The sequence below is a fragment of the Cygnus olor genome, chromosome 2 (genome assembly GCF_009769625.2).
Source record: "Cygnus olor isolate bCygOlo1 chromosome 2, bCygOlo1.pri.v2, whole genome shotgun sequence".
NCBI classification, from domain to species: domain Eukaryota; kingdom Metazoa; phylum Chordata; class Aves; order Anseriformes; family Anatidae; genus Cygnus; species Cygnus olor.
The window spans coordinates 159,666,464-159,678,774 of record NC_049170.1 but is presented as its reverse complement, the minus strand read 5'-3'; the positions used below and the strand labels follow the sequence as shown (position 1 = coordinate 159,678,774).

The window sequence follows — 12,311 nt, the reverse complement described above, 5'->3', positions numbered from 1 at the left end:
CCCCCAGCTGTTCGTGGCAAGAAAGTAACGTGAAAGCAACAAAAGCTTTAGGAAAGAGTTAAGACAATATAGTTTTTCTTTAACTCAAGGTGCACCAGGTTTAGAGACACCCTGTTAACGCTTTCTTTCTCCAACCGCAGCGAGGATTGCTAAGTCCTGGGCAACTGGAAATGGCACCACGAGGTTAAATATATTTGATATGCTCATCAAATCCCGTTCAATATAGACCTAAGAAAGCCGGGAGGATCGTTCTGTGGATGGAACAGGTGTTTCGACACAGTTCCTGGCTTTTCATTTAGCTTCAATTCAATTTGTCTTTTAGCTCCCCCGGTACTTGAGACTCAAGTGCAGCTCTCAGGCAGGACCAGGTTTTTGAGCTGCTCCTAAAGTGGTTTTTGAGTTTCTCCCTGGGGTCAAACGGTTTTGCTCCCCAGCTGGTTATTCCTGGGTTATTCCTGGCACCCCCTGGATAGCGGTTCCATCAAACAAACCCACAAAAAGCAGGATTAGGAGGCACGGGAGGGAGGGGAAACAAAAATGTCGTCAGCAGGAGAACTGAGCAGCTCCAGCAAGGTTGGAAACCGTGAAAAAAATTAAGAGCGAAAGGCAACAAAGAGTAAATAACTCCCCCGATGCTCACCCATGGCCTACCCAGGGGTGTGGGAGAGAAAATATACCCGTATGGCTTCTTCTGGAGTCTGCGATCCTACTGCCTGTGAGCTCGGCTTTGGGGCTGATACCGGAGGAGGGTGGGCAAGGATCAGCCTTGGGAGACTTGGAAAACGGCTCCGTAAATCTCGCTTGGTCGTGGACCAAGCAAAGCCTGGGGTCAGCGATGTCTGTTTTGTTTTTTTTTTCACGAGCTTTGGGATGGGATTTTCTGACGTGTCCGAATCCCTGAACTCCTGCTGCCTTTCCACGGGACCAGGCACTTCGGAGCACTCCTGGAGGCTTCTACGTGCTGCCAGGGGATGTGTTAAATTCTTAATAATCGTAGGAAATGGGGGAAACGGCATGAAAAAATGGGAAGCCTTTTAATGGAGGTGAGACCTTTTGTAGGCAGCCTTTCCCAAACGGGGATCTTGCACATCCCCTGTTTAAAACCCTCGTTCTGAACTGTTTCTTTTTGTTGCTGGTGTTGTTTTTTTTTTCATTTATCTGAGCGAAGAAGTCTCTAAATCTGTCTGGCCACTGGGAAACGGCAAATTCATGCTTAGGCAACTCAGCAAAGACTGAGGGTTTCAGCCTGCCCATGAATATCCAGTTCTGGGCTGGAGAAATGAGAAACATTTCTGTTTCTGGCCGAAAAACACCAGCCTAAAGTGGGATTTCTGGGAGAGGGTTGGAGCTAGACCAGTGCCAGACGCTGCGTGGCGGGGTAGCAGAGAGGTGGGAAAGGCTCCTGACAATTTAACAGCTTGGAGTTTGCTTACGGTGAGGTATAATTCTGCTGCTCACCCGAATTTATTGGGCTGGTATTTTGTCTTTTCGAGCTCCAGCTACGATCAGAAATGCCATAAAGCTCCTGAACTGGTGCCAGTGGGATGTGGGATTGGTGCCGGGCTCCGGTCTGGGGAGCACCGGCCCCTGGAGATGTCCGTGAGGAAAGCCCCGTGCCTGTGTTTTAGCAGTTTTTGCCAGGATACATTTCTCACTGTGCAGAAATATTAGGAAACGTGACAGCAGGACGGTGCAGAAAGTGCTTGCTACATCGCAATTAGATGAGGCTTTAATTAAGCAAACGAAATAAGCAGGTTTCCATGCTCGCAGCAAACCTTCCCTTCAGTTCTTTCTGCAACCGCTACGACGTTGTTCGGGCACGTGAGGGATTTCCATGAAATCGGGGAAAGGTCCCGGCAACACCGCATTTCGACGATAAATCTGCAAGGGAAGTGATAAATAAACAAGCAGAGAGCAGACTGAAAGCAGCAGGAACAAAATGAAGGTTTGACATAGGCCGGAGAGCAGCCCTGAGCCCACTCCAGGCGCGAGCTGCTGCCGTGGGGGCAGAGCTATTGCAGCCCGCGACGCGGGCTCACTCCAGTGGGTTTTCAGCAGCATCCAGATGCTTCCCGTGGGGAAATCTTCCCCTACACGACTCCGACAGATGCTTGGGAAAGGCAGCAGCTCGTGCTCATGGTGCTGGTGGCTGTCAGGACACTGGGCTCTGCCTGCTGGAGGGATGCTCGTGGCTGTCAGCCAGACCTCGGCAGCTCCTCCGGTGGTAAGGTCGTATTTATTGGTGGCTTTCTTTTTTTTTTTTTTTTGATTTATGTGTTTTTTATAAACTCGGAAGGCTTAAAGATCCCTGTCTTCTCCCATGGTGGCTGAGCTCCCAGTGGTGGAGGTTTAAGAGGAGCCTTAGGTTCTCGCCACGTGCCCCCTAATGCAGCCGTGATGGTTTCACGGCGGTGCCTGTGACAGCAGGAGAGCGAATTGTTTCTGAAACTCACGGCTGAGTTCAACCCTACGGGGCTGGGGGGCCTTTCCCCGAATCTCAGCACGTTCCCTCCCTCCATCCTGGTGTGTAACAGCCGTTCCTGCCTCAGTTTCCCCATTCTGCCGTCGTGGCAGGGTGAGGAGCTCAGCGACATCCCCACTGGCGCTGGTAAAGGGGATTTCAGATGCGATAGGGGATCTTGGTAAAAGGAGGGGGAAAACAGCCCTACACAGGGCCATCAGGCTCCGATGCAGGGAGGCACGTGTCTGAGAAAAGTGCACTCTCGGCTTCTTTTTACCAGCTAATTTGAGAAGTGCTGAGCGCCGCAGAAACGCCCTTTCTGCATTTGCACAGGTGGCAAAATGCTCAGCGCTGCCGTCGAGCCGGCGACGGTGCCGGGGGCTCGCGGGGAGGATGCGCCCTCCGTGTCACGGGAATCCCTTGGGGCTGGGATTGCTTAATCCCATGTCCCATTGGAGCTTAATCCCTTGGGGCTGGGATTGCTTGATCCCATGTCCCATTTGAGCTCAATCCCTTGGGGCTGGGATTGTTTGTCCCCTTTTAGTTTGATTGCTTGATTTTGGGATTCATTAATCCCTTGGTCCCTTCTGAGCTCAGTCACTTGGCTTTGGAACTCCTCGATCCCTCGGCTCCTTCAAGCTCAAACCCTCAGGTTTGGGATTGCTCGATCCCTCGGATCCTTTTGAGCTCAGCCCTTTGGTTTTGGGATTGTCCAACCGCCCAGTCCCTTGGCCCCTTTTGAGCTCAACCCCCTCAGTTTGAGGATTGCTCAGTCCTCGTCCCCTTTTAGCTCAGTCCCTCGGGTTTGGGACCCGGTCTCCTCGAGGACCGGGGCGTGCAGAGCTCGGGAGATGCTCCAAGCTCCTCGCACGCCTCCGCCGAGCCGGTCACGCAACAGCGCCGAAACGCTTCGTTAATTGAGCGTGCCTCGCTAATAACGAAACGCCTGAAGCAGGGACGTGCTCGTTCCTGTTGGGAGCCGGGCTGCAGGCAGGGGGGGGGGAAGCGTGCCCAGCTGCTCTCCCGCAGCGCCAGCGCATCCCCTCTAACGTTGTTCCCTTCCAGAGGGGCTTGGGCCGGCCGGTGAGTGAAATAAATTACCCCCGGCAGCTGCTGGTGCTGATGGTCTGCAACGGTGGAAGCCACTTAAACGACTGATAATTAAAGAAATAAATTTCCCGAGTGCCGGCCTCAAAAGTTTTGGTTCAGCACTAAAGGCAGGAGAGCCCGGCGAAACGAAGGGCGCCCCAGCGCGTCCCAGTGTCACCAGCGCTGCTCCCCCTCCCTTCCAGGCTGTTTCAGGTGCTGCACAGTATTAAAAAACAAAACAAAACAAACAAAAAAAACAACAAAAAACAACAAATGACCTACATCACACGCACAAGCGCTTCTTTCCACGTTTCCACCGCAGCTATGCTGAGGTCCCGGTAAAGGGACTCCGGATACGAGCGCTAAAGTCGTTCCTAAATAATTAAGCAGGTAATAATTAACAGCACTCCCTTCGCAATACTTGTGGCTGACCCGAAGGCGAGGGAAGATGCTGAGCGCCCTGCTCAGCGCGCGTTTGCTGCAGGAGGAGCCCTGGGGCAAGAGGGGACATCAGGACTAAGGTGGGGATGCTGGCGGAGGGGCACAGCCTCCACCCCGCTCATTTTAACCACAGTTGGTGCTTGGGGAGCCCCTTTGGCAGGGCTGGATTGTTCCACTTCACCCTGTTCTGATCCAAATCCCAATTTTGGAGCAGGACGGGCTGGGCAGAAGCAGGCGCTGCGGAAAGCCCCGCGTCGAGGGACCGGAGCCAGGCTGTCGTGCTGCTCGCCTGCGGATTCCTTCAGAGCGGAGGGAAAGGAAAAAAAAAAAAAAATGTAGTTAGGCTGTAGCCCCTGCTATTAATCATAGCTGTAATCATGCATTTAATGAACATGACAGCTCCCGTTCCCTCCGGAGAGACGCGCCGAGCCTCCCGGCTGGGTTAGGTACAACAATCACTTCCCAGCGCTTGCCATCACCGCGAGCTGCCGGAGCAGCCAGCGTCGGCTGCGGGTGATGCATGGAGAGGAGCAGCCCCGTTTGCATGGGCTGCGGGTTTCCTTACAGATGATGCGCCTCAACCCGACTAGATCATTAAGGGGAAAAAAAAAAGAAAAAAAGGCGGAGGGAGAAAAACACCTGTCCCTTACGCGGGGTATAAAATATCAAGCCTGACGCCGCCGTGCTGTGTGTAATCAGTTAAAAAGCCCTTAATGTGCAGTTCCTTGATGCTCTCCCCAGCAGCTTTTTTTTTTTTATTATTATTATTATTTCTTCTTTTTTTTTTTCCCTCCTGTTGTTCCCGCTGCCTTCACGGAGGAACTCGCCATGCCCCTTTTTTCAATCTCTGCAGCAAGGGACTTTTATAGGACCGGCAGCACTTGGTCCCGACGCCGATGCTCTCCCCGGCGTGCTGAGGTCCTCTCGTGCTGCAAAATCGTGTTGCATCTGAAGAAAGGACCCAGTGAGACCCTCCCAAGATCAGAGTCAAGCCCTGGGGGCATGGTTTCAGCATTCTGTTTCGTTTAATCCGGAGCCTGCTGCCGTGCTCCCCGGGGGATCACACACCAGCACGTCTCCTGTTTTTACATTTAACCCCTCTCCAGTCCTCCGTGTCCTTGCTCTGCCCCAATTTCACACCGCGTGGGTGACTTTGATAAAGCAGAGAGACCCCAAATCTCCACCTTGCTTCTGTCCTGCTCTGACATTGATCACTTAACGTTTTGTTGTGTTGCTTCGAAGAAAAACTTGGGCTGCTTGGACCCTCCTACAGATGTGGGGCGATAAATCCCCCTGCCTGCATCCCCTCGCTCGTTGCTTTGAGGTCTGCAGAGCATTTAAACTTCTTTTTGCACGGTGGAAAGGCTTCTGAAAACAACACCCTGCGTTTCCTCCGTAAATCCCAGGAGATGGAAGAGAGAAATGAGGCTTCGCCCCTTTCCAGGCTGCTGCGCGTTAACGGGCTCCGCGCGTAATTACGGAGCTTCTGAACCGGCGGCATTACGCAGCCGATGGGCTGGCTCCTCCTGGGTAAATATTTAGGCAGTTCCCTATTAGTTGGGCGAGGATTTCCACTCCGGGTGAGTAATTAGGAGGTTTGACGGCGTGGAAGCTCGTAGGAAAGGTTTCTGTGCCTGCTGCCAGGCTGCTGCCTCGCTGGACGTGGCCGGCAGACCGGCCAGGCTTTTCTGCAGATTTTGGGATGGAAGGGAGCGATTCGCAGGCGTGCAAACTGCCTGCAGGCTGCAAATTAATTCACAGCACAGTCACCTGTACCGGGGGATGTGCATCACCCAGCCAGCATCGCACACGCTCAGTCCTCCCAGCGATTTCAATGGTTTTAGTCTGCGTATAATAACAGCGAGTCTTCTTGCGGGAAGATAAAAGCTATGCAAAAAAAAATATATATATTCACCTGTGGATTTATTTTGGATATGTATGCACTTAAAACCAGCTGCATGAGACCGTTGCAGCCTTTTTTTATTTACCACTTGATTTATTTACTGGTTCCCCTTCTCTGGCAAAGATGTGGCTGGCAGGATGTCTTAAATAAAAGGATGGCGCACGGGCACGGGAACGCACATCTACCCTAGAGTCTGCTTTTCTGCCCAGGGGGAGCCCACTCCTGGGATGGTTTGTCCTGCTGAGCTTGCTTTAAAGAACATTAAAGATAATTACGGAGGGCTGAGGGAGGCTCTATCCCTACAGTAATGACTGGCTTTAATTTGGGTCTTTGTCCCCGCATCGTTTGGGAGGCCGGCCTTGCTTGAGCGCGATGCAAGCGATGGAGGGGAAGCGGGACCCCAGCTGCAAGTCAAAAAAAAAAACCAACCAAAAAAAAAGCAGAATAATTTAGCAAAGGTGGCACAAACGCCCAGTTAATTTTAGGTGGTCGCGTGGCAAGCTTGAAATCTCTTGCCATACAAGTCTGCCATGAGCAAAGACCTGTGCTGGCATCCCGCAGCGGGGCTGCCCGATGCCCTGATGGACAGGCACATGCCACCAGTGTCGGCATCGTGCCTGCGCCGTCGCTTTTTATTTTCAGAGGGAACAGCTGGGCTTTTGCCGGTGCCAGCAGCCAGAGTGACAGCTCGAGCGCGGGGGGAGCTATCAAATCCCGCTCACTCACTCCCCAGCACGCCCGGGCTGGCAGGTGAGTGACTGAGCCGCGCTTGTGCCACCTGGAAAGCCGCGCGCCGAGCCTTTATTTTCGATTCACTCTTCCCTACGCCGCTCGAGGACGTATTAATTATGTGCAAGCACGGACTCGAGGCAGCTGCTGGGCTTCCCCGGGCTGCTGCAGGGAGCGTGAGCTGCCTCTGCCGAGCCTCCAAGGTTGCTCCAGTGCATGTGGGTTCCCCAGGGGGGTTTCCCAGTAGGTTTGAGCACGGAGGAAAAGGGCACCTGATGCATTTGGAGCCAACAAGGAGCCCTTTTTGGCAGGACTCCTCCTTGCTGTGGCAGGTCCAGAGGTGCCAGCAGCAGGCAGGTTTGCAAAGAGCGTCCTCAGCTCTCGTAGCTGCTGCTCTGTGTTAGCACCGAGCTGCCAAGGACCGCAGGAGTTCCTGCCGAATTTCTTGCTTGGGAGCAAATTGTCCTGAACGTGTCTGTGTTTCTTTCTCTGTTTCGAACAGCGAGGTTGAGCGGCACGCCCGGCAGTACTGGCTTCTCCCCATCTGGTATCCTGAACCGATCCGCTACGAGCCGCTACATTGCCAGGTCTGTACCCGCGGGGAGGATCAGCACGCTTCCCCTCCGGATGCTGCATGTGGTTTATGCTCAGGATGGGGTCAGAAGCTTGGTACGAGGCTGTTTCACTGGCTCTTTGTTCGGTGAAGGACCGAAGCACCGCTGGTTTTCCCCCATCCTCTGCCAGGAGGCGGCTGTAAACTCAGCAAAAAACACTGGTTCCTGCTTTGAAAGGTTCTCTTGAAAGGGTGTGAAAGGTTAGTAATGGATATCAGCACCTTTCTGCGGGCAAGGAACGCCAAATCCTGCTCCAGCCCTCTCTGAAAGTCCCTTTTTAAAACAAAAACCATATTGTTCTCGAGGGCAGCAGCGTCACTGTCACCTGTATCACAGCAGTTTGTTGTTTTATTCCCCTGATCCGAAGAAGTCAATCCCCATTCAGCCCAGTAAACTTGCAGGTTTTCCTTCTTGCTGGCTCTGCTGAGCTTTCCCAGCTGGGAACCAGTGCTCGATGGGTGCTCAGCCCCTGCAAACCAGCAACCCCCGGCACCAGCAGGGAAGCAGCCCGAGCACAACGGCGCGTTGCCGCCGCTCGGCGCCCTCCTGACTTTCCCGTCGCCTTGCTTCTGTGCCACAGATGTGCCGCATATCATCGCGTCCTTAAGTGTGAGCTCTTGCAGACAAGCCCCTCTTAATTGTAGTAGACTGAAATTTATCCCCGAAGCATGTTGGTTCCAGATGTCTACACAGACATAGTGCCAGATTCTTGCTATATTTTATCATCTCCTATCATTTACACCAACTGATTTAAAATCTGCAGTCAAAGTCAATTGATGGTAGAGTCCAAATTCAGTGCTGGCCACAGAGGTCCATGTGCTGGTGGCCTGGCTGAGTACCTCAGGTAGCCACCGTGTTGACTATGGGAGAGCCCTTTATCAATGTCGTAATTTCAGCAAGGAAAAACTCTTTTTCTAAATGCTTATCATGCCATGTAGTGGCTTGCCTTGCGATAGCCTCAGAAGCACCACGGGTACCAGGAGGCACGTTGTGTCAGAGCTTGCTGTCCCCACATCCATGCACAGTGGTGGTGGCAGTGCTGATGCTGAAGCAGAGAGAGGGCTGGAGAAGGGCTATCATGTTCAGCATTTTGTCTGCATGAAGTTTTCTTAGTACGTTTCAATGGGAGAGCTGCAGATGGTCAATATAGAGGTAAAAATGTGCATTCCCTCTCTAAAATAGTTTCCTTGCTACTGTGACCCCTAGGCCAGTGACTTGTGCTGATGCATCCCCTGAACTGCTTGGTGTTTGCAGCCTGTGCTGCATGAGCCCAGCACAAGAAAGGATATTTTCTGTCTCCCTGTGTTCATAAAAACTGCTCGGAGCTCTCTCCGTGCTCACAAAGTCATTAGAGATGGTCATGTTCCTGGAGGGATCTCTGAAGGTCTCTGTATGGGCTCTTGCACCAAAGGGTCTCATCCCTACACCGTATCTCTGAGAAGGTCTGGTTCCACGTTCTCTGTACCATCCCATAAACAGTCATAGAGGACAATAAAATCCCCCTTTTATCTTCTTCTGGGTGAGCAAATCAGCTCATGGCCTCTGCTCAGATGTCCAGTGCTCCAGCCCCAACTGTCTTGGTGGCCTTTCACTGGCCTCGCTGCCGTCCTCCACTGTCTGTGTTGTCCTGGGAGCCCCAGAGTGGGCCTGGTATGCCCTGGTGGTCTCACAAGTACCAAATAGATGGGGTAGATCCTCTCCCTCATCCTCCCAGCTGCATTCTTGCTTGTACAGCCCAAAATGTGATTGGCATCATGGCCTTTGCTATGAGGAGAGGCTCAGGACGCTTGGGTTGACCCCTTTGGAGAAAAGGAGGCCAAGAGGAGACCTCACTGCTCTCTGCAGCTTCCCGAGGAGGGGAAATGGAGAAGGAGGTGCTGGTCTCTGCTCCCTGGTGGCCAGTGGTAGGATGCGTGGGAACGGCACAAAGCTGCCCCAGGGGGGGTTCAGACTGGGCATTAGGACAAATTTCTTCACTATGAGGGTGGTCAGACACTGGAACAAGCTTCCTGGAGAGGTGGTTGGTGCCCTCTGCCTGGCAGTGTTCAAGAGGCATTTGGACAACGCCCTTTAAGTTTTGGTAGGCCCTTGAAGTGGGCAGGTCCTTTCCAACTGAACTGTTCTGTTCTGTTCTGTTCTGTTCTGTTCTGTTCCACTCTGCTCTCTACTCTACTCTACTCTACTCTACTCTACTCTACTCTACTCTACTCTACTCTACTCTACTCTACTCTACCTCAAGGGCAACTGGCTGACTACTACTTGGTGCCTTGTTGTTCCCCAGGGTCCCCAGGTCATCTTCTGCAGAGTTGCTTTCCAGCATGGGTTGGAAAGGACCCTTGAAGACCATCTGGTTCAGCCTCCCTTTCACTAGATCAGGTTGATCAAAGCATGTGGCAGTTCTGTACCAAAAGCAGAAATTTCCTCGGAAATTGGCCTCATCTTGCAGATTTTTAAAAATTCAGCGTGAAGTTGTCCAAAAGTCACAAAAAGCTAGAGCTTATGGCCCAGTACGAATTTTCTGAATATCTCCCTTCCTTTTCAAAGTGGACCTGTGCTTCTCTGTGATTTTGGGTGCGATTGACCTATTTTCTCTATGCCATTGTATGACGTTGCATTGAAGTTGGAAATGTTACCACAACCTGTCTGTCTTGCTCCGTTTAGCCGTGCTGTTCAGCGGAGTTTGGCCATCATTCGTCAAGCCAAGCAGAAGAAAGAGAAGAAGAAGGAGTACTGTATGTACTACAACCGCTTTGGCAAGTGTAATCGAGGGGAGAACTGCCCCTACATCCATGATCCAGAGAAGGTGGCTGTCTGCACCAGGTATGGATGGATGCTTTGAGCATTCACATGCTCTGAGCCATCACTGGGTCATCAGTTGGCTTCAGTGCTTGCTCATGTGATATTCCACAGGGAAAAATCCCGATAATGGAGATGTAAGAACATGAGAATTGCTGGGCTGGGTCAGGCCCAGGGCCTGCCCAACGCTCTGGGGTTGGAAGGTGCCTTCAGGAGGAGGACAAGAGGAGGCTCACAGAGGACTCTTTCTTTTTTCTGGGACCTCTCAGCTTCTGGCAGTGAAACCCTGCTGCCTGGTAGGGTTTGCAGTTGGTAGAGGTTGCCACCAAACCATCTTGTAATAGTCAGCAATTCTCTTCTTTTTTGATCTTGTCCTTTCTTTAATGTGTGATGTTTATGGCAATGGGTTGCATAACAGAATTGGGCTCTGTGTGAAAAATGCTTCCTCAACTGGCTGCTTGACTGTTAGGTACCTCCTCGTTCATGAGAAGAATAGGATAATAATTCCCTAATCACCTTCTATGCACCATTTATAACTCTATATAGTCTTCCCTTTCTATCCAAATTTGTCAGACAAGAGAGTCCTGATCTATTTAATCTCTTCTGGTGCTTTTTTTCTGAACTTACGCAACATTTGAGATCTATTCATGCTAACTAAGCATCACATTAACACTCTAAGTTAAGTATACATGCGTTAGATATTTGGTGCAGCTTCTAGGAACTACAGAAATATTTACTTCACAATTTGGAGGTGGATGCCATCACCTGTACACTTATGCCTGCTAAGTAATCATATCATATCATAGTGCAGAAGAACTAAAAAGATTTAAAAAACTGTAGTAAGAACCTGTAATAAGATCAAATCGACATTTCTTAAATATAATCAGAACAGTAATCCTTAGCCATTAGTTACTACTGGCAGGTTGAGAACGTCATCAGAGTTTGCAAGGTAGAATTTGAGGCTAAAATATTTAGCCAGGCCCTGAAAAGGCTATCCAAGTCGAACAAACTGCTTCATGGGTTCTGGATAATACTTGTTGGAGTTGATGGGGGCAGATGGTGCAGATGTCAGAATAGCCTGGATTTCGGCTGAATGATCTAAGAGCCTGCCCTCGCCGTGCACCAGGTGATTTCTGCCTGGCAGCATCTATCAGAGACCAGTTCATAGAATCATAAGGGTTGGAAAAGACCTTCAAGATCATCTGGTCCAACCATCACCCTACTACCACTACAACTACTACTACCTGCCACAACTACACTTGTGTCGTTTGGAGCTGACGTGTTGCACAGAACAGCTCAGATCCGTGCAACAGGTTTGAGTCCTTCAGCCTGTGATGCCAGGCAGCAAAGAGACTTGGTAATTTATTACAGGAGAACTGATTAGTGTAGCCAGCTCATTATACCTGCCCAACAGTTGCTTAAACTATATTATTATTAGTTTAAAAAGCGTAGAAAAGCCAACTCCACTGATGAACTCTTAGAGTAATTTCTCCTTAAAAGTGCTGCTGTGCTAGAAATCATTGGTGGGTTGCACAAAGCTCCGTGGGAGACAATACAGAAGGAAAAGTGACTTTTAAAAAAGAAGAAAGATAAAAAATAAATGAATTTTTAAAACTGATTTTACTTGCTTGCACTCAGTTTCTCATCCTCATGAGCACCAAGACATATGTGTCCAAGGTGTGAGGATTACCTCTGGTGACACAGAGGATTAGGATGCTGGCTACTGAGTCCTCAATTTGACTCCTTCGTTCTTCTTATCTTGAGGAGTAAATCAAGTTGTTGGCTGTGCTACTTGCTCACCTTAGGAATCTCTGCTGCTTGTGCTGTTTTGAGTCTCCATCCAACCCTGGGATGGAGAGCCCTGGACATACTGGGGAGAGCCCTGGGCACACTGGGGAGAGCCCAGCGCAGGGTCCTGAGAGGCGGCAGGGCCTGGAGCCCCCCTGCCGTGAGGAGAGGCTGCGAGAGCTGGGGCTGCTCGGCCTGGAGAGGAGGAGGCTCCGGGGGAGCTCCCCCACGTCCCTGAGGCCCTGCAGGGAGGTGCGAGAGGCCGAGGCCAGGCTCTGCTCAGGGGGGCCTGGGGCCAGCAGCGGAGGCCGCGGGCCCAGCCTGGAGCCCGGGAGGCTCCCGCTGGCCCCCAGGCAGCACTGCTGGGCCGGGCGGGTGCCGGAGCCCTGGCACCAGGACCAGGGACTGGGGGCTCCTCTTTGAGGTCTCCCCAAACCCACCAGGCCTCGGGGCTAGGCACCCTGCTGTAGGCCCCTGCTGTGGCGGGGGT

General features: G+C 51.6%; 1 protein-coding gene across 1 annotated transcript in view; it reads left to right on the top strand.

Annotated features, from left to right (window-relative positions):
• Nucleotides 1-12,311, top strand: part of ZC3H3 (zinc finger CCCH-type containing 3) — a 136,908-nt gene that overhangs the window by 91,731 nt on the left and 32,866 nt on the right. The window contains 2 exon segments of the mRNA XM_040547445.1: nt 7,126-7,210; nt 9,899-10,057. Of these exon segments, the coding sequence (XP_040403379.1) occupies nt 7,126-7,210; nt 9,899-10,057 (244 nt within the window).